We start from the raw sequence: 20,801 nt of genomic DNA, 5'->3' as shown, positions 1-20,801 counted from the left end.
GGGAGCAGAGGGTTGGGGTATGGGAGGGGATGAGGACTCCGGCTATGAGTGCAGGCTCTGGGGCAGGGCCAGCACTGAGGAGTTTGGTGTGCAGGAGGAGGCTCAGGGCTGGGGCAGGAGTTTGGGGTACAGGGCACGGGCTCTGGGAGGGAGTTTGGGTGCAGGAGGGAGCTCAGGGCTGGGGCAAGGGGTTGGGGCGTGGGGCATGGGTTCCAGGAAGCACTTACCTCAGGTGGCTTGCGGAAGCGGTGGCATGTCCCCCCTCCGGCTCCTAGGCAGAGGTGTCCGCAGTTCCCGGCCAATGGGAGCTGGGGAGCCGGCGCTAGGGGCAGGGTCAGTGTGCGAAGCTCGCTGGCTGCCCCTGAGCCTATCAGTTGGAGAGGGGACATGCCAGCCGCTTCCGGGAGCCATACGGAGCCAGGGAGGCAGGGAGCCTGCCTTAGTCCTGCTGCGCTGTCACGCCAGGGTCCCTTTTCAACCAGGCGTTCCCGTCGAAAACCGGGATGCATGGCAACCCTAGCCCTGCCCTGAAACACACACACACCTCTGCACATGCACTGAATCACCCCCCAACACAGCACAAAGCAAAGGCAGTTTTGCCACTTATGCCACTCAGGGTTCGTCTACATGGCTATAAGAGTCACAGCACAGCCGCAACGAGCCTGGAGCAGCTGACTCGGGCTCGTACTATGGCGCTAGAAATTGCTGTGTAGGTCTGGGGCCCTCCCCCCTCGAAGGCTCCTAGAGCCCGGGCTCTAACCCGAGCCCAAATGCCTCCAGCACAAGTAAACTGCCCATTAGCCCGAGCCCAAATGTCCACACGGCAATTTTTCAGCCCCAGCGCCCACACCCCACAAACCTGAGTCAGCTGACCCAGGCCAGCCGCGGGGTTGTAGACTTACCCTGAGAAGTCCCACAGACTGGAGGGGTGTCTACCCCCTTCGCCCAGGCCCAGGCCCCGAGTCAGTATTCACAATAGCTTTACTGGTCTGGCACCTCAACAGGCAGGTGCACAATGCAATTGTGTCGCCAGTGAGGCACCCAGTTGTCTCGTAGACCAGCAGCATGGCTCTGTGGCCCTGTAGTTCTGCTGTACATTTCCTGCCAGGGACTTGTGGTGGACTTGCCCAGCCAGAGATGGCCAGTGTGAGCTCCCTGCTGGAAGGGAGCCTGGGGAGCAGGGAATGCATTCACCTGCCCTTTGGAAATCTGAGTGATAGTCACATTTACAGCACAGCCAAGTGAGAGACCTCTGCCAGGCCTCAGGCCTCACTGCCCTGGTGCTGCATGCACACAAGCAGGGACGTTCTCTCTCTGTCGGCTCCAAGGATCTCACAATCTGGGTTAGTGACAAGACACAACAGGTGGTGGAAATAAATGAGTCAGGTGGGGCTGAGGTATTTCTAAAGTGCCTGACACAGCGGTGTCTCAGCCCTGAAGCTTAGCTCCTCAGTGCACCGCTGGCAGGCTGCCTGGACTTTCTGCTTCGGGCCCTCTGGTGTTGGCAGGATGCTTTCTGTGTTTGTTGTCCCAAGGTTCCCCTGCCCCAGCAACTCCTCAGCCCCAGCCTGGCATTTTCAATAGCTGTCCCCTACTGCCACTGAGCACACAAGCAGATCCCCTATCAGCCAGAGCCTTGGCAGGGGGCAGCAGACAATGCCATTCGCACTAAGCGGCTGTAACTGCTGGCACAGGAGAGGCTCCCAGGCCCAGCCTGTGGGTGCAGCCCACCTGGGTGTGCAGAATTGCTGCAATGCCTTGGACATGGGCTGGAATAAAGGGGAGGGATAGCTGAGTGCTGGCATGTCCATGAGGAAGGGATCGCAGGGGAAGCCCTGGTCAGTAAACTGGGCCCAGACTCTAGGACGAGGTTCCTCATTTCTGTGACCTCTGGTGGAAATCCTGCAGCAGCTTCAGCTAAACTGACGAAGGCAGAGCATGGAGCATGCAGCATCCGCTGCCCTTGGGGCTACGTGGGGGGGAAGGAAGCTCTTCTATCTGAATGGCGTCCGCATCTGGAGGCACTCAGCTTTGTTACATTCTTGGCTACTGTCTTTCCTTTGTAGCCCTTTGTGCTGTGAAGAAAGCCAGCAAATGACAACTGAGTGTGATTGGCACAGTGACGTCTGCCTGAGCTTGCCAACAGCTCACCTAGTGCCTCCGCAGTGACTCAGCTTTCCACACTGCAGTAGACTGGACATTGACCAGAGTCATGTCTGGTTTCACTGCTGCTGTTCAGAGCAAGCAGACAGGACTCAGGTGCTGGTGTGGAGGGCTCTGAGCAGCAGCGGAGGCAGTGGAGCTAGTCTCTGAGGAGCCAAGCTCAAAAAACGATACTGAGGGAGGAGTACTTAGCAGAGACCCTCCACCCAGCCTCACAGGCCAGGAGGCTGTGGGGCGACAGCTTGAGCAGAGAGGAAATGCTCCTTCTCCCTCCCAGCAGCCAGAAAGGGAGTGGGATGATGAGGCGGGGGACACATTTATCAGACACCTCATATCGACCAGGTGGAGACTGGCATGATAGATGGAGCCCCCAGGCAGGGCTGAGGAACAGCACCCTTGCAGGAATCCCAACACCCTCCCCTTCAGCTGAGTTTGGCCTCTCTCTTGGGCATTGGCCTGGACACTGGGGCCTCCTGGTTCACATCAGTCTCTGTAGGTACAGCCTTCTGGCAGTTAAATTCCAAGGCCCACTGGGTGATTGCGTTAGTTTGACGAGATGGGGGGGATTAGTGGGAGGGAGCGATTGGGGGGGCTAAATTATACGAACTTGGCAGGACACAGCTGGTTCGGTCTTCTGAAATGCAGGGGGCATGGCTTTGGTGCGGGTGGAGGGTGTGTTTCACCTTGGTGAACAGGCTTAGTTTTTGGACTAGAAGGTGTCAGGTATTGTCCAAAGACTCTGGATGCCCCAGAGCCCTTTGGAGAATCTGGGCCTACCTGTGCATCTCCGCACGGAGCAGCGTGAGAGTGGGAAGGGAAATGCTGGCAGGAAGGCTGTGAGGGACTGGGCTTTTCCCACACTATACACAGAACCAATCAGCCACACTGCTTGAGTCTCACAACACTCCCTGTATGAGGGTGCCAAGGAAGAGCTCCTTGAGGCACTGCCTGGCTGGGGAGCCAGAGGGGTCACCCGCCTGGAGACAAATCTGGGTGAGGTTCAGAGTGTTCAGACAGGAAATCCCCAGCTAGAGCATCAAGGCACATTCCTACTTTTGTGCCATTACTGAAAAGATTAAGTAAGTAAGCTTGATCCCAAGACCAGCCCCTGAGGAACTCCACTGGCAACCTCCTTCTGGCCTGGTAATTCACCTTTCAGCACAACTCAGGGCCCTCTCTTTCTCAGCCTGCTCCTTACCCTCCATACAGTTCCTGTCCCAATTCCCATTTTCTTCAGTGTAATTAATAATTTCCCATTTGGTACCTTGTTTAATGAAGTCCAGCTATATTAGATCTACTGCACTTCCATTATCTAGAGAATCAGGTATCTTATCAAAGCAAGAACTCATGTTAGTGTGGCACAATCTACCTTTGATAAAGCCATGTTGCATTTTCTCCCATTTTCCATGTACCTCCATGTCTTTAATTGGTCTTTCATCCACAATTTGCTCTAAATCCTTGCATACTACTGAGATCAGACTGTAGTTGCCTGGGTCACATTTTCCCCCTGTCATATATAGGTACTACCTTTGCTATTCTCCGCCCACATTACCATTCCTAATTTGATAGATTGATTAAAATTCCTTGCTGCAGGATTTACAATCTCATGTGCCAGTTCTTTCAGTGTTCTGGGATGGAGATTATCCGATGCCCCGACTTGAGTGCATACATCTCTTTGAGCTTTGCTTCCACCTTTGATGTGGTAATTTCCATTTCTATACACTCATTCCAATCATCCAGCCTACTTTTGCCTGCATGGGCTATGTCATCATCCTTATTGAAGGCTGAAGCAAAACCCAACAAAGGGCCTGAATGACACACGGTTGACTCCTTAAGGTATTTAGGCACCTAAAGATGCAGAGAAGTGCTTAGTGAGAGTTAGGCACTGACCTAGGTGCTTTGCACGTGTCTCCTGGGGCAGACTGCAATTGTGGCCACAGCTCAGAGAACTGGGGAAGTCTGAGGAAGCGAGTTCCCCTGGACACAGCAGGGAGAAACGTACTGAGGAGACAACCAGTCCTAAGATGGACCTGCTGCAGTGTTTCTTCAGGTGGTGTAAGCAGAAGAGTAACTAAGAGAGACACACGTCAATCATTGGGGTTCTAATTCCTTCAGCTAAGGCTGGCGCTGGGGGTGGCACTCAGCCCTGCAGTGAGGACAGGGCTCCCACAGGGTTTCATCTCCTTACTTCCAGTTCTGCCAAATTCACCTTGACTCCAGCATCCTTTCTGCCTTGAAACTGGAGTTTGCTTTTGAGGAGATCCTGGGTCCTCTCTCTATTCTGCCCCTCTCAACTTGCTTTGCTTTAAGAGGACACGGCCACGATTATTACTACTGCCTTAGACAGCTGCCAAGAACTCGCTTAGGCCTTGTCTGCACAGAAGTTTTGCCCCTATTTCATGCTTTTGCTACTATACAATTAAATTGGTGCAGAACCTGAGTGCAACCAATGCTTTATAAGAACATGTAAATTACACAAGGGAATTATAAAGCTGTGTTTAGAATACCTGAAAGCTGCCGAGCTATGATCTGGGCAGGTCTGTAATCCTTGGGTGCTGCCACTTTGATCGCTCAGAAAAGAAACCACCAGGTGTTATGGCATCACAGCAGGAAGACCAGAGAGACAGGAGTTACTGGGGACAGTGACAGGAGATTGCCCCAGCTCTGTATCTGACAACGTAAATAGTCCCTGGCTGCACACCCTGAGCCAGCCCTCTGCTCCTGATAAAATACAAATCTCCCTTCCAAAGCTCTGTGGAAATCTCCTGCTGTTCCCGGTGGTGCTGCCCCCAGCTCTGCTGTCCCCACTGCGTGCGGACGAAGGAGTTCTGGCTGGCCATACGGCAGCTTCCTGAGTCCCTATTTCGTATTTAAATCGTTTCCAGATAGGGCACGTACATTACAAGAGCGTTAGCCATGTCTGAAGCTGGAATAAGTGAGGAGAAACTGCTTGTATCCCATTATATTTCCCTTTCCAAAGGCGGTGTCCCCAAGCCTTCCCTGGACATACCCAGGTCCAGCCTAGAGAGTTCCCTGGCTGAGTTTTCACTGAGATGGTGCGGGGTCCTGAGCAGGGGGCCGAGCTTTTCCCCTGGATTCTGGGGCTCACTAGCCAAGAACTGGGTCTGCCCAGTTTTTGTCTCACTCAAGATTATAAGGACCAGATTTTCAGAAGTGTCTGAGACCCAACGTCCATTCAACCCGGACGTGCTGAGCTCTGTGGAAAAACCTGCTTCTAAAAGAAAAGCATAGGGTCTGCCTGGGACGGGGGATGGGCCCATCGGCCACATCTCTGCTCCTGCAGTCCTGAATGGTGGCCATTGCTTGCTCAGAGAGCGAGGCAGAGGGGTGGTCAGAAAAGGTGCAAATCACGTTCTGGGACTCTGCACCAGTGGCTACCTGGCAGCTAATTTCATTTGAGGATTTGGCTAGTTCCATTCCACTAATTCCACCCGTGGTTTAGTTCTGAGCCAATCAGTCCATTTAGGGTCAGCTGTAGATTTTCTGACACACATCAGTGAGTAGGCACTCACATGAATAGGCTTCAGGGGGACTAGGGGGCTCTGAGCTTGGCCAATACTCCTGCTGTTTTGCTGCTGTTGGTGCTCAGGGCCAGCTTTAGGCACCGCGGGGCCCGATCCGAAGGAGATGCTGCCGAAGTCCCGCCGCTGTCTTCGGCGGCAGCTCAATCGCTGCCGAGGAGGAAGGACCCTCTGCCGAAATGCCACCGAAGAGAGCGGCAACGATTGAGCTGCCGACGACGACAGTGGCAGGACTTCGGCGGCAGCTCCTTCGGGACGTTGCGGGGCCCTCTGAGGGGCGCAGGGCCCGATTCCAGGGAATCGGCTGAATCGCCTTAAAGCCGGCCCTGTTGGTGCTCTCATGTTAACCTGCTCTGGCTAGTGTGCAAGGCACACCCTCTGTGCCAGCAGCCACCCGGCAGGACAGGGACAGACCGACAGCAGAAATTTTCTGTGCAAAGCGCCTTTCCTTGGCAAGGGAGCTTAGCCAGACCACAGGGACAAACAGACCCACAACTGGCCCCTCACAATATAGAATAAAAATGAGGGTCTCTGCATTATCCTAACCATTAATCCCACAACAACTGCCCTCTTGGCTTCCTGGCTGGATTCTTACATCACCCCTCTCACTCCACTGCTAGCATTTCACTCACACACCCAGCCCCTTTGGGAGCTGTGGTAAGCCAAGGAGGCCCAGACAGCTCAGGGCCCCATTGTGCTGAGCATTAGACGCACACAGAACAAAGAGACAGACCCTGCCCCAAAGAGCTTCCAAGCAGCCCTGCCAGCTGATACCCAAGTAAGAGTACATCACAGCCCCTGAGCAATCCCAGAAATGTGCTCGCCTCTCAGGAATTCAGCATAGCCTGAGGTGGAACCAGCCCTCTACCCTTGCCCCCAGGATCTGTCTACACTGTGTAGTAAACCTGAGTCCATGTGACCCACACTTGCAAACCTGTTCTTTGTAAGGTTCACCTGTGAGTGCTATGGACGCCTCAGACCTGTGCCAGCACATCCATACTGTAGTATGCAGACGTGTCAGAAGCTTTGGCTTCTGGGGAGCATATCCCAGGATTCTTAGCACCCTTACTAGCTCCAGAGCTTGATTTGTGACGTATTGTGGGAGAAGTTGTCTCTCTCTCTCCCGCGGCACTTGCCGGAAGTGCTCTTAGCCCACCCACACATCCAGCTGAGCCATTTTGCATATTCCCTGCAACAGGAGTCAGCACCGTGGCTCCAGCACTGGTGGACGACCTTTTCCTGGTCACAGGTTCCTTGCTATGTCCGGATTCAGACAGAGCATCTGCGAGTGCTGGTGGAGATTTCAGTGTTTGTCCTGTTGAAGGCAGCTCTGAGAGGAGAGTCCAGCCATGGCATCCACAGCCCAGTTGACGCAGCTGATGCCTGCTGCCGACTGTCCATAGGTAGCAGCTCCTGGAGCAGGGCCACAAGCACAGACTGGTGGGATCACATTGTTCTGTGGACCTGGGATGACCAACAGATGCTCCAGAACTTTTGCATGAAGAAGCAGATGTTGTGAGCACTATGCACTGACCTTTCAGCACCAGGACACACATGAGGGAAGCCATACCAGTCCATAAGCAGGTTGCTATAGCCATCTGGAAGCTGGCTATTCCAGACTGCTACCAGTCCATGGCAAACCAGTATGTTGTTGGCAAGTCAACTGTGGGGGTTCAGGTATTGGAAGTTTGCAAAGAGGTCAGGACTGTGGTTTACCCGAAAGTGGTGGGCATAAACAATGCTACTGAAATAAGTGCCAGCTTTGAGAGACTGGGCTTTCAAAACTGCACTGGGGTTATTGATGGGACTTACGTGCCCATAACTTTTTCTCCAAAAGGAGCAAATGAGTACAAGCTATAAAGGATGATACTCCATCATTACGCAGGCTTTGGTCAACCACAGAGGCGGGTTCAGGGGCACCAGTGTGGGATGTACTGGCAAGGTGCATGGTGAACAGAAAATATCATGTTGCCTCTATATAAATCCATGGTACGCCCACATCTTGAATACTGTGTGCAGACGTGGTCACCCCATTTCAAAAAATTGGAATTGGAAAAGGTTCAGAAAAGGGCAACAAAAATGATTAGGGGGATGGAACAGCTTCCGTATGAGAAGAGATTAATAAGACTGGGACTTTCCAGCTTGGAAAAGAGACGACTAAGGGGAGATATGATTAAAGTCTATAAAATCATGACTGGTGTAGAGAAAGTAGATAAGGAAGTGTTGTTTACTACTTCTCATAACACAAGAACTAGGGGTCATCAAATGAAATTAATAGGCAGCAGGTTTAAAACAAAAGGAAGTATTTCTTCACACAACGCACAGTCAACCTGTGGAACTCCTTGCCAGAGGATGTTGTGAAGGCCAAGACCATAACAGAGTTCAAAAAAGAACTAGATAAATTCATGGAAGATAGGTCCATCAATGGCTATTAGCCAGGATGGGCAGGAATGGTGTCCCTAGCCTCTGTTTGCCAGAAGCTGGGAATGAGCAATTGGGAATGATTACCAGTTCTGTTAATTTCCTCTGGGGCACCTGGGACTGGCCACTGATGATAGACAGGATACTAGGCTGGATGGACCTTTGATCTGACCCAGTAGGGCCATTCTTATGTTCTTATGTTATGTTCTTATGTCAGTTTTTTTTCCCAAAGATCAGAACTTCACCTCCATGAATAAGCAGGGACCTTACTCCCTCTTGATGACATTGTTACAAATGGAATCTGTCTCCACAGTTATTCTAGGGCAGTGACTCTCAACCTTTCCTACTGTACCCCTTCAGGAGTCTGATTTGTCTTGCATACCCCCAAGTTTCACTTCACTTAAAAACTACTTACTTACAAATCAGACATAAAAATACAAAAAGTGTCACAGCACACTGTTACTGAAAAAATGCTTACTTTCTCATTTTTACCATATAATTAATAAATAAAACAATTGGAATATAAATATTGTACTTACATTTTATACAGCAGCATAAACAAGTCATTGTCTGTATGGAATTTTAGTTTGTACTGACGTAACTAGTGCTTTCTATGTAGCCAGTTGTAAAACTAGGCAAATATCTAGATGAGTTGATGCTGGAAGACCTCTGAGTACCCCTGGGTTACGCATACCGCTGGTTGAGAGCCACTGTTCTAGGGGACCTCACGTATCCCCTTCTGCCATGGTGTGATGGGGTGGTACAACCCCCACACTGGGTAACAAGGGGTTAAGGAACTGCTCTGGGCCCAGGCAGCCCCACCCTGCCACACCTGTAGGAAATGTACCAACTGGAAGAGGAGTTAAAAGGCAGGGGAGCAGCTCCCTTAGGGCAGACCAGGGAAGAGAGCAGACCTGCAACCTGCAGCTCCAGCAGAGCAGAGGGAAGAAAGACAGACAGACAGACAGAATCTGTCCCCTAGATAACAGCTGTGATGGGACAAGGCCTGATGGCTACAGTAAAGTAGTGAGGAACAGGTATGTTAGCCCCAGGCTAAACAAATCCCTGTTACCATGGTAACCAAATGGTAGTTGCTCCAGGTTAATCAAGACACCTGGGGCCAATTAAAATCCTTCCAGAATGCAGTGGAGACAACTAGGTTGATTGGGACACCTGAAGCCAATCAGGGGCTAGCTGAAACTAGTTAAAAGCCTCCCAGTGAGTCAGGGAGGTGCGCATGTCAGGAGCTGTGGGAGGAAGTTGCGCTGTTGGAGAGACTGAGCAGTACACACCATATCAGGCACAAGGAAGGAGGCCCTGAGGTAAGGGTGAAATGGAGCTTGAGGAAGTGGGGGCTGCTGTGGGGAAATAGCCCAGGGAATTGTACATGTCTTGTTTCTAAAAGGTCAGCTACCTTAGCTGCTACTATTAGGGTCCCTGGGCTGGAGCCTGGAGTAGAGGGTGGGCCTGGGCTCCCCTCTTTATCCCTCTGGTTAATCACTGAGATTGAGAGATAACAGAGACTGCAAGGGAGGATAGCTTCTCCTCACCTCCCTCGCTGGCTTATGATGAAAATGGCTCAGTAGGCTGTGGCCCTTGTCTCTAGAGAGAGAAGGGCTATGTGGAGGGTCACAGTGAGCCTCTGAGGCTAGCAAAATCTGCCAGGAAATGTGGGACCCACGGAGACAAGGACAGAGCTTTGTCACACTGCCCAAAGGTCCTTTCCTGAGGAAAGGGAGGACCTGCTGCAGGGACAGCCTGAGAGAGAAGCAGGGGAAAGTCCTAGGACTGAGCTGTCCCAGGAGGGGGGCTGTGCCACGGGGGTGGGGGGAGAGAGAGAGAGCACTACCCTGGTACAGGCAGCAGCCAGAAGGTGCTTTGTGGTGAGCAGACACCCTTCATGCTGCCTAGACCCAGACGGTGACGTTGGGACAATCGCAGGATGGGGGGAGTGATAGGAAGCCGTCCAGGGAGGGTGGCCTCAAGCAACTCTGGCTGTCAGATCACTGACAGCTCTCAAAGGGCTCTGGGTCAAAGTCTGGTGGAGAGGGAGAGCTCACACTCCCCTACCAACAACCCCCCCAGCAAGTCCTGGGTCTAAGCCCTGACCACTAGGTGATGCTCCCTTATCAACTACCCCCGCGCCCCCCCCCCCCCCCGAGTGAGGATCATTACATATGGTTTGTGAAACCATTCCCTGACTTCAGAGGCTGGCAAAGAAGGTTCAGTTACATGCTCAGGAGCTGTACGATGGTGGTGGAATGCGCATTTGGAAGGTTGAAGTCAAGATGCTGCTGCCTTCAGAACCATTTGGATGCCAGTGTTGTGAATACCAGCTGCATTATTGTGCTCTGCTGTGCACTGCACAATGTGTGTGAGATGAAAGGCGAACCGATTCACCAGGAGCGGAATTAAGGCACTGTTGGATTGCAGGAATGTTACATGCAATCAGAAAATGCACCTATCACTGTGGGGGCAGGATGCAGGGACAGCAGTGATGGTTTGTGCACCCCCATGATGTATTTGCAGGGTGCTAAGGATGATGGAGAATGAAGTAATATAGTTACTCTACACTTAAATTACCCCACACTTATCCTCTTGATTTTTAAGGCAATCTCATAATTTTGGGGGGATCTAACTCATGATTTTTGAATGCTTGAGGTTGGCAATACTCTTATTCATACAAATCAGTGCAAGTTTTCTATCATAATATTCATTGCAACAGGCTTCATGGGCACAGCAAAGCAAGGTGCAAAACAACTTGCCATCACAGGCCTCTTCCAAGATTGGGGGCTGGCATTCCAAAATAAAGGGGGAAAGATTTTATCATTGTTATCATGGAGACTGGACTAAGAACAATAACTACTTGTTAATTTTCTCAGCTCCCCCAAGTCCTCCACCTAAAGTACATTGACTCTCAAGGACAGTCTCTCGTAGATTAGTACATAGAAATTCATTCATTACACTTTATTTATGACTATAACAGTATGATCAAAGGGCCAAGCTCTGATTCTGGTGACCCCAGTGGGGAAATGTATTTTAGTGGGGGGCACTAGATTCACACGTGGGTGACGGAGAGCAGAATGTTGCCCTTATTCTAAAAGGTTTAGAGGAACAATAAGGGAGCCTTTGAGCTTCAGCGGGGAACTTTACCTTGTTACGTTCCAAGTGTGGCAGCTCCGAGCAATGAGCGATGATACAGGAGTGGATAGGCTCGTTTCACCCAGAGCCAGATGCTGCCGCACTCCTTCTGATCTCACTTACATCTCGTTCTCATCACAGGGTCTCATGCACAATTACACAAGCCACACATAGCAAAGAAGCACTCGTGCATGAAGTGAACCTCCCCTGGAGTTCTCTCTATCTCGCACATAAGCTGCATCAGCCCCCAGGCCCAGGGATGGACACGGCAGCTCAGTTTACAGGGCCCCTCGTTTTCCATTAGGTTCCAGAGAATGGGCCAGATAAGTGCAATGGTTTCAATGATCAGATCTCAGCATGTCCAGGATAGCTGGGATCCTGAACTGCCCAGTGTTTTTTGCTGCACTGGTTTGTAACAAAGCAGCCACGTGGCTCTTGGCCCAGGCGGGTTATGGAAACACCTGCATGTTACAGCACCCAGGAGCTAGGGGCTGGAAGAACAGATCAGGCCACAGCGAGCTTTGGACAGGCCTGGTGAGGACATGGTGCAGGGCCCCAGGGGACTCCCATAATAATGGGCCATACAAACGCTGCAGTCACAGTCACTGACCCACACATCAGAGTGCTGAGCTCCAGCAGCCCCCTACCTCCCGCTACCCTGGAAGCCAGGTCGCTGCTGTCCCTGAGGGGCTGAGTCAGTCAAGGGGTTGGCTGCTTGCCCTCAGGGAAGAGAGGAACTCCAGGCCTCCCACCAGCATTCTGGTCCCAGGGCCCCACCAGCCCCAGGGACGATCTTCTGCATTTCCTGGGGTCATAGTTGGTTTCCTGGCCCTTGCCAGCATCACCAGGCCCAGTGCAGCAGTGGGGCTGGGCCCCTCCTGGCCTGAACAAGGGTATCACAGAGGCCTGAAGGGCTTGTGCTCCCTACCTCCCAAAAGAAACAAAGAGTGAGACCCAGCGCTGCTGGGCCGGCATTCTAGGGAAAGGCCCAGCCCTGTCTAGTCTGGGTCTGGGGGTGATTAGTGCCATGTGGATCTTACAGAGCTAAACACCAAGCAGGGAAACCTTCATTGCACAGTAGCCCAGTGCAAAGGGACTGTAGGCCTCCCCTGGCAATGCTCCTGCTCAGGGAGCCCCCCACAGCCACCCTCCACTGCAGGAGCCTCTCTCAAGGGCAAGAGAAAGTTTGGCCTGGCTCTTACTAAGCCTGTACTGTTCCTCCCCTGGGGCTGGGCCCAGCCAGGCAAGGCAGATCGGGACACAAACAAGCAGGCCTCTGGGTTTCCCGAATCAGTGCTGGCAGCCCAGCAGGTTTAGGATCTGGGAGGCCTAAGGCTGAGGTGAGTCGGAGGTGGAGTGACACTCCCTCCCTGCCCCCCATGGGAGCTGGCCTCGGCTCCACCGTGCAAGCCTGGCACGAGCCACCGGGCATCGCCGCGAGCCCCCCTGAATGTTCCTCCATGCCCCTGTAAGGGGGCACGCCCCACAGTTTGAAAACCTCTGCTGTAGTATTTTACCTTTCATAGCTGGTTCAGGTACCCCATCACCACAGTGCCCTTGGCACCCTATCCCCCACCAATCTCAAAGTCGCCTAGAAACGAAGGTAGCTTGTTTAAATCATTAATAAAAATTGTACAATGGGCCTGTCTCAATACTGAGCCCCATGAAACTCCCCTCCTCCTGAGCCTCCAGGAGGGGCACTCCACATTCCAGCCCTCTACCTATCTGAGTGCTGTAGCATCACACCCAGGGTAGTGGCTGTGTGACCTAGACTAGCGTGTGCGGCTTTAGGGAATTCTTTGGGCAGCCCAGATGATGATGATTGATGCTATTATTTTATTTTATTAGCTGAGGGAAGCTGTCAGAGGCCCTGCCAGGTGGGGCCGTCATACTGGGTGCAGGACAGACACAGTCCCTGCTCCAGCGAGCTCAGGGGCATGGTGTAAGGAAATGGGGCATTCCAGGCTGGCAGAGGGGGCCAGGTGAAACGTGAGCAAAGCCAGTAAGTCGCTAGGGGTGGTGTTCTGCAGGGCTTTGAATGGGAGGCCAAAGAGCCTCGTGGTGGAGGAGGGGGAGGATGCCAGGAGGAGGGTGACCTAGAGAGGCAGGGATGAGGAATCAGGTGGCAGCACATGGAACTAATCGAATGCATTGGCCAGTTTTCTAGGAGCAAATAATTAAATCGTCAATCAAAAATGTAGGGGGTTTTTTTGTTTGTTTGTTTTTGTATCCTGAACATGGGAGGGAGAGGAAGGCAAAGCCCTGGGGGAGTGAAAGAGCCCTGGTTGGGATAGGAGGCCTCGGGGAGGGAGGGGATTGAGAGCTCTCCATCGGGAGAGGTGTAAGTTAGGGGCCTGGGTGACTGTCATTTATTTCCTTTTCATTATATGGTTGGCTTTGATCATGTCCTTCCAGAGTTTGGGGTGGCAGGGATGCTGGTTTCATTCTGTTGTGACCCATGAGCACAGCAGGGATTGCTGCACTGGGCGAGCTGGTGCAGGTCTGCTTTGTTCTTTCTCCACCAGTTTTGTGGGCTGCAGCAGATGCTCACAGTTGTTTCTCTTTTATTTTTCATTCCTTGTTTCCTTACTCTAGGAATTTTCCCCACTGCACTCTCCGCTGGCAAAGTCTCACTCCTATTTTGTAGGAACACAGGAATTCCAAGCCTGCCTCACAACTGAGGTCCATCTAATCCAGTGCCCTTTGGCTGACAGTGGCCAGCACTGTGCTTCAGAGGAAGCCGCAGAAACCCCACAGTAGCAGCTGCGGAATACTCTGTACCCATGAATGTGTATCCTGATCCCTCAAAGTCCGAGATCGGCATCAGCCCTGAACCAGAAGGGTGTATCTCCTGGGGTTCTCTTTCTTCCAAAACTCTTCTTTTAGCATTAACTATTGTGACTCTGGATGCTCTTGTAATACAGATACACGTCTAGTCCTTTGAATCTTGCTAAATTCTTGGCTTCAATAACTTCCCGGGGCAGTGAGTTCCACAGTTTAATTATGTATTGTGTGAAAAAGTATTTCCTTTTCTCAGTTTTGAATTTGCTGCTTTTCAGTATTATCGAATGCTCCCCATGTTCTCATTATGTGCTCTCAATCTATCATCTCTACACCATTAATTATTACATCTTTTTATTATGTCCCCAGTGTTGCCAACTCTGGTGGGGGTTTTTTGTTTGTTTGTTTTTTTTGGTGAGTGACCCAATATTTGGTATTCTTCTTAAAGGCCCAAGATCTAGAGTTGGTTAATTGTGTGGGAATCTCAGCTTTCATTAAAATGTACATTTCTAGCAGCCCTCCTGGTAGCCGAGAAAAGCTTGAAAATGATCTTGGTGTAACCTAAAGCAGCATTTTTCAAACTTCAGGTTGTGACCCAGTACGGGGTCGCGGTATGTCAGGCACTGGGTCGCTCTGGTCAGCACCTCTGACCGGGATGTTAAAAGTCCCATTGGTGGTGCTGCCTGGCTAAGGCAGGCTAGTGCCTACCTGTTTCGACACTGCGCTGTGCCCCGGAAGTGGCCAGCAGCGGGTCCCGGCTTCTAGGCAAGGTAGCCATGGGACTCCGCACTCTGCCCCCTGCCCCGAGCACCGGCTCTGGGGAACTGGGGGCGGGGAGGCGGTGCCTGTGGGTGAGAGTCGTGCAAAGCCGCTTGCGCACCTCCACCTAGGAGCCGGACCTGCTGCTCGCCACTTCCGGGGCGCAGCGCTGTCCGCGGTGCCAGGACAGGCGGGAAGTCTGTCTCTGCACCCTGGCTGTGCCACTGACCAGGAGCCACCGGAGGTAAGTCCGCACCCCAATCACCAGCCCTGAGCCCCCCAAACCTGGAACCCCTTCCTGCACCCCAAACCCCCCAGCCCCAGCCCAGAGCCCCCTCCCACACTCTGAACCCCTCACCCCCAGCTATGTTGGGTCGTGGGCATCAACAATATTCTTCAACTGGGTCCCCAGAAAAAAAAGTTTGAAAACCGCTCACCTAAAGGCTCCGAAATCAACAGCCGTCAGGCAGGTTGCAAGTTATGGCAACTTCTCTGGCCAGAGTAGAGCATGTACTGTCTATGCCGCCATCCATTTCTGTCTCTAGCTCACCCCCAATATGCCCCCCGCATGAGGGCTTGTATCTTGCATGGGGGAGAGGCAGTGCCTGGGCTGGGGCACTCTCCCCCAGCTGGCTGGTTACAGCAGTGGACAGGGCCAGGATTCATCCTCCTACTTTTAAGTTTGCAGAATCTGCAGCACTGAATGCCACAGAGGGCAAGGCCCTTGCAGCAGAATTTGCTGTGGCTCACACAAGCCTTCTTTGCATGCAGCCATATTGAAGGGTTGTCAATTTTGGTTGGATGTATTCCTGGAGGTTTTATCACATGACATAATCTTTAATTAAAGATGAATCTTTAATTCCTGGACACTCCAGGACAATCCTAGAGGGTTGGCAACCTTCCCTCAGGTCTGAGAATCTTGCCCAAATTCATAATCCTCCTCATTCTTTGTGGTTTGTTCATTGAACTCTCCCACTTATTTCTCTTACTCCAATGTCTTAGTGTGCTAAAAAAGCTTTTATTCTCCAGTATCCTACGTATTTAGACACTTTTCTTATTTCATAACATCTAAGCACCTCTCCCACAATAATTTACCCACACAACACCCGGGGGTGGGGCAGGATTTCACAGACCGGGAGCTGAGCTGCAGCGAGATAGGATTGCCCAAGGTCACGGGAAGGTTGTAGTAAAGCCAAGGGTTGAATTTAGTCAGTTTCTTTGCCACCAGACCATCCTTCCTTTCTACTCTCAGCAACAAGTGACCTGAGAAGAGCCCTCCTGGGATGTCATTATGAGAAAAAATGGCTTGATTCATAGGTGGCCAGATACGAAACTGAGTGCCCTGGGTGGCCTGGCTGGATCCCAGACACATAAAGGGTGGTACAGTGAGTTTGAGTGGGAAACAGGCCCCTGTTGCACATAACTCTGGCCAGGCAAGAGGCAGGATGTGCATCTCAGACAATAGGCTGTTGTGAGTTGGCCCCATGCCTTATGGCCCCAGAACGCATGCAGCTGTGCCTGCCCCAGCAATTCCAGCCGTGCCCTTCTGTTCCTTACACCCCCTTCATGTCCCTGTTCCTGCACGGCTGGATAACAAGCACTGGGGTTCTGTGGCCACTATGCAGGTGGGAGCCCACCAAGCCACGGAGGCACCAGTGACTTGCATCCTCTCACGAGGCTGATTCGCACCGGGAGTTGTCTGTAGCTGCAGTTTGCATATCAGGGATGGAGTTGGTCCCAGTGGGTCTCTAGCAGTTTTGCCTCAGTGACTGATGCGGTTGCGAACTCAAAGGCAATTTGCCTTTATACATGTGGTCTGTGTGGCTTTGGGTCCAGGACTGGGGAGGGAGGGAGGCTGCCTCCATGCGATTTTAGTCACATGCTCCAGAACAGTTAAAAGCCGTTAATCTAAGAGGCAGAGTGGTCTAGTGGTCAGAGTAGGGGGAACCAGCCATCAGGACTCCTGGGGTCTACCCTTGGCTCTGCCACTGACTCTGTGACTTTGGACAAGCCCCTGCCTGCCTCTGTAACATGGGATGATGATAGCGACCTGGTTCCTGGGGAGTGGGTGGTTGGAAGAACTGAGAGTGGCAAAGCATGTTGGGACCTTTGGATGAACGGTTCCAATCAGATCATGTGTTGCCTGTAGGGGATTGAGCCGGGCGTTCCAGTTCCTGCTGTGGGACCCCTTGAGCTGACACCAGGGCATGGTAACCGGTGCTTTTCTACTCCTCCCCCGCCCCCACTGCCGCTCTTGGGCACTCACCCCACTTCAGAAGCGTTGCCTCCAACGCCGGCCAAACAGCAAAGGCTGGTTAGTGAGTGCAAAGCTTAGAGCAGCAGGCTCCTGCCCTACCTCAGGCTTCATTAGCCCAGCTCTCGCTGCACTGGGCAATGCACTGGAGTTTGCTGCTTTGTGAAGGAGTTTCTAAGTGAGACCTGATCTGCAAAGGCACCTGCACCCCCCCTGGGCTTGGCTCCTGGCTGATGGAGACCCTCTTCCCATACGCTGTGCAATGGCTGAGATCGGCGGGCATGGCCTGGTGTACTGGTTGTGGGCAGGGGTACGCCACAGTGTGTAAATCCCACCTGGTCACTGGACTAATTGCCTGACCCTGCTCAGCTCCTTGCATGTCAGCTTAGGGATCCCGCGCACTACCTAGACCTAGCAGGATGGCCACTGTTTAAAATAAAAACTGACACGCCCATTGTGCTCAATGAGATCTGAGTTCCCTCCTCCTTTGTGTCCACAGTTCCACCCGCTGTCTCTGTGTAACACCAGTGAGGACGAGCACACCGGCTCCGGCTTTGTCACTATTGTCAAACTCGAGCGGCCCGATCGAGATCTGCACCCCTGTCTGTCATTGGCCAACAAGGTATGTGCATGAACGCGCTGAACGGAAACGGCCTGGGCCATGGGGATAAAGGGACAGGCAGAAATAAAGGGGAATGCGGGAGGAGTCTCTGTTCCCTTGGCAGGAGGACTGATCTGGTTTCTGGTCCCATTGGAGGGGCTCTGAGCCAGTCTGTTCCTGCACGTGGGGGCCCGGCTGGCCCTGGTATCCAAACTTCATGGCACTTGGGACTGAACAGCCTTGTAAACAGTGTAACGTTTTCATAATCTGAGCCTTGGTTCTTCAGGACAGGTGACCCTTAGCGAGCATCACAAGGAAACCCTGCTCCTCTCCACAGCTTACCCACTCCCCACCCGCTGCTGCCCTTCCACACACGCTGTGTGCTCTCCTGCCCGCTCCAGTCAGTTCTATGTGCCCAACAGACGTCAGCCACAGCCACTAGGGCCACACTTCGCAGCGCAAGGATTGTATTTTGCACCATTTATCCTGTGCACTGAATGAGGCAAGATCCCCGGAAAACATCATCTGTGGCCCTGTAATGAAAGCTGGTATTGCAATTCTTTAGCAGAGAAAGGCAGAGCAAGACTCAGGGGCTGGAAGTTAAAGCCAGACAAATCCAAATTGGAAATAAGGCACAAATACTTAACAACGAGGGGGATTAACTGCTGGAAACAGTTTGGAAAGGAAGTGGTGGATTCTGTTTCTTGGTGTCGTCTAATCCAAACTGGACGACTTCCTGGAAGATGCTTCAGCGAAACACAAATGATTGGGCCCTATACAGGGGCAATGGGGTGAAACGTGATGGCCTGTATTATACAGGAGGTCAGACCACAAGCGCTAGTGGTCCCCTCTGGCTTTAAACTCTGTGAATCCAGCATACACACAAGAGGGCAGCATTAAGGCAGAACACGGAGCTTTACGGCAGCATTTTCTTGAATTTTCAATGGTTCTGTTTGGGACAGTATTCTTGCCAGCAAGTTAAAGACGTATGGGCTGGATGAATGGACTATAAGGTGGATAGAAAGCTGGCTAGATTGTCGTGCTCAACAGGTAGTGATCAACGTCTCCATGTCTAGTTGGCAGCCGATTTCAAGCAGAGTGCCCCAAGGGTAGGTCCTGGGGCCGGTTTTGTTCAATATCTTCATCAATGATCTGGAGGATGGCGTGGACTGCACTCTCAGCAAGTTTGCAGATGACACTAAACTGGGAGGAGTGGTAGATATGCTGGAGGGTAGGGATAGGATACAGAGGGACCTAGACAAATTAGAAGATTGGGCCAAAAGAAATATGATGAGGTTCAACAAGGACAAGTGCAGAGTCCTGCACTTAGGACGGAAGAATCCCATGCACTGTTACAGACTAGGGACCGAGTGGCTAGGCAGCAGTTCTGCAGAAAAGGACCTAGGAGTTATAGTGGATGAGAAGCTGGATATGAGTCAACAGTGTGCTCTTGTTGCCAAGAAGGCTAACGGCATTTTGGGCTGTATAAGTAGGGGCATTGCCAGCAGATCGAGGGATGTGATTGTTCCCCTCTATTCGACATTGGTGAGGCCTCACCTGGAGTATTGTGTCCAGTTTTGGGCCCCACACTACAAGAAGGATGTGGAAAAATTGGAAAGAGTCCAGAGGAGGGCAACAAAAATGATTAGGGGGCTGGAGCACATGACTTATGAAGAGAGGCTGAGGGAACTGGGATTGTTTAGTCTTCAGAAGAGAAGAATGAGGGGGGATTTGATGGCTGCTTTCAGCTACCTGAAAGGGGGTTCCAAAGAGGATGGATCTAGACTGTTCTCAGTGGTGGCAGATGACAGAACAAGGAGTAATGGTCTCAAGTTGCAGTGGGGGAAGTCTAGGTTGGATATTAGGATACACTATTTCACTAGGAGGGTGGTGAAGCACTGGAATGGGTTACCTAGGGAGGTGGTGGAATCTCCTTCCTTAGAGGTTTTTAAAGCCTGGCTTGACAAAGCCCTGGCTGGGATGATTTAGTTGGGAATTGGTCCTGCTTTGAGCAGGGGGTTGGACTAGATGACCTCCTGAGGTCCCTTCCAACCCTGATATTCTATGAACCTTGACAGCCTCCTCACTTAGTTTTTTATAAGGAATTTATTCTTATTTCACATTTGGGCGCAGCATTGCAAGCGAGCTTTCCAAGACGAGTGAAATGAAGGGCCTGCACAGAGAGCTTGCAATGTAGAGACACCCTATTTTGACGAGTGTCTTTTGCAACCTTAGAATGGACTGTTTCTCTTCTGGGAGAGGCTCTGCTTAGCAACTTATTTCTTAGCCATTATGGGCCCAGTCCCCACTCACATGAGGCTGTACCGTAGTCACCGAGGCGTCCCTCTGATTTCACTGGCGTAAGGTACTATCCGCATGAGTCAGGTGACAGCACTGGGCCTCTGATGTTTAGAGCCTGTTTTCTGTGGTTTTACTCTGTCCTCAATGATTAGTCTGTTATGTTGTTTTTCGCTGTGAGAGGGGGAATTACGCCTTTCTGCTCCTCACTTGCTCAGCTGAGGAGTTAGGTGCTGCCCCTTTTCTTTCCTGCTTGGCCTCTTTCAGTGGGTCTTTGCCACTAGGCACTGAGTATCTCGTAGACGTGCAGAGAACACCTCTTGGCTTCAGTGCTTGGAGGGGTCAGGTCCAATGCTTGCTGCTTGCTGAGTCTGTCCAGGCAGGGCTCAGAGGTTCCATGACCAAAGTTATCTAGGATATAAGGAAGCCCCACACTGGTGAGTGATGCAAGTTGTGGCAGCCAAGTCCTATGTCCAATTAATGAAGCTAATGTGATGGATCTTTGCAACCGAGAATGTAACAGAGATTTTTCCGCCCCCAGTTTACCCATGGCAAATGTCCATCATCCTGGATCCCTCTTCTGCTAGTGAGCAGTGTGCCCAACCCCCTCCTGCACCCCAACCCCCTTCCCCAGCCCAGAGCCTGAACCCCCCCTGCACCCAAACTCCCTCCCAGACCCTGCACCCCACACCCCCTCCTTCACCCCAACCCCCTTCCCCAGCCCAGAGCCTGAACCCCCCCTGCACCCAAACTCCCTCCCAGACCCTGCACCCCACACCCCCTCCTGCATCCCAACCCCCTGCCCCAGCCTGGTGAAAGTGAGTGAGGGTGGGGGAGAACG

The 20,801-nt window shown here is 52.1% G+C and overlaps 1 protein-coding gene across 3 annotated transcripts in view; it reads left to right on the top strand.

The window, feature by feature from the left end:
• Window positions 1-20,801, top strand: part of RNF43 (ring finger protein 43) — a 122,019-nt gene that overhangs the window by 50,046 nt on the left and 51,172 nt on the right. For all 3 annotated transcript variants that reach the window (XR_010593862.1, XM_065573283.1, XM_065573284.1), the window contains exon 2: window positions 17,561-17,683. Coding sequence is in view for 2 of the 3 variants with exons in the window: in XM_065573283.1 (XP_065429355.1) it covers window positions 17,561-17,683 (123 nt within the window). In the remaining variant the exon portion in view is untranslated. The remainder of the gene's footprint in view (window positions 1-17,560; window positions 17,684-20,801) is intronic.

Source organism: Chrysemys picta, chromosome 19 (assembly GCF_011386835.1).
Source record: "Chrysemys picta bellii isolate R12L10 chromosome 19, ASM1138683v2, whole genome shotgun sequence".
NCBI classification, from domain to species: domain Eukaryota; kingdom Metazoa; phylum Chordata; order Testudines; family Emydidae; genus Chrysemys; species Chrysemys picta.
Note: the sequence above shows the minus strand (reverse complement) of the source record. Positions and strands in the feature narration are given on the sequence as shown.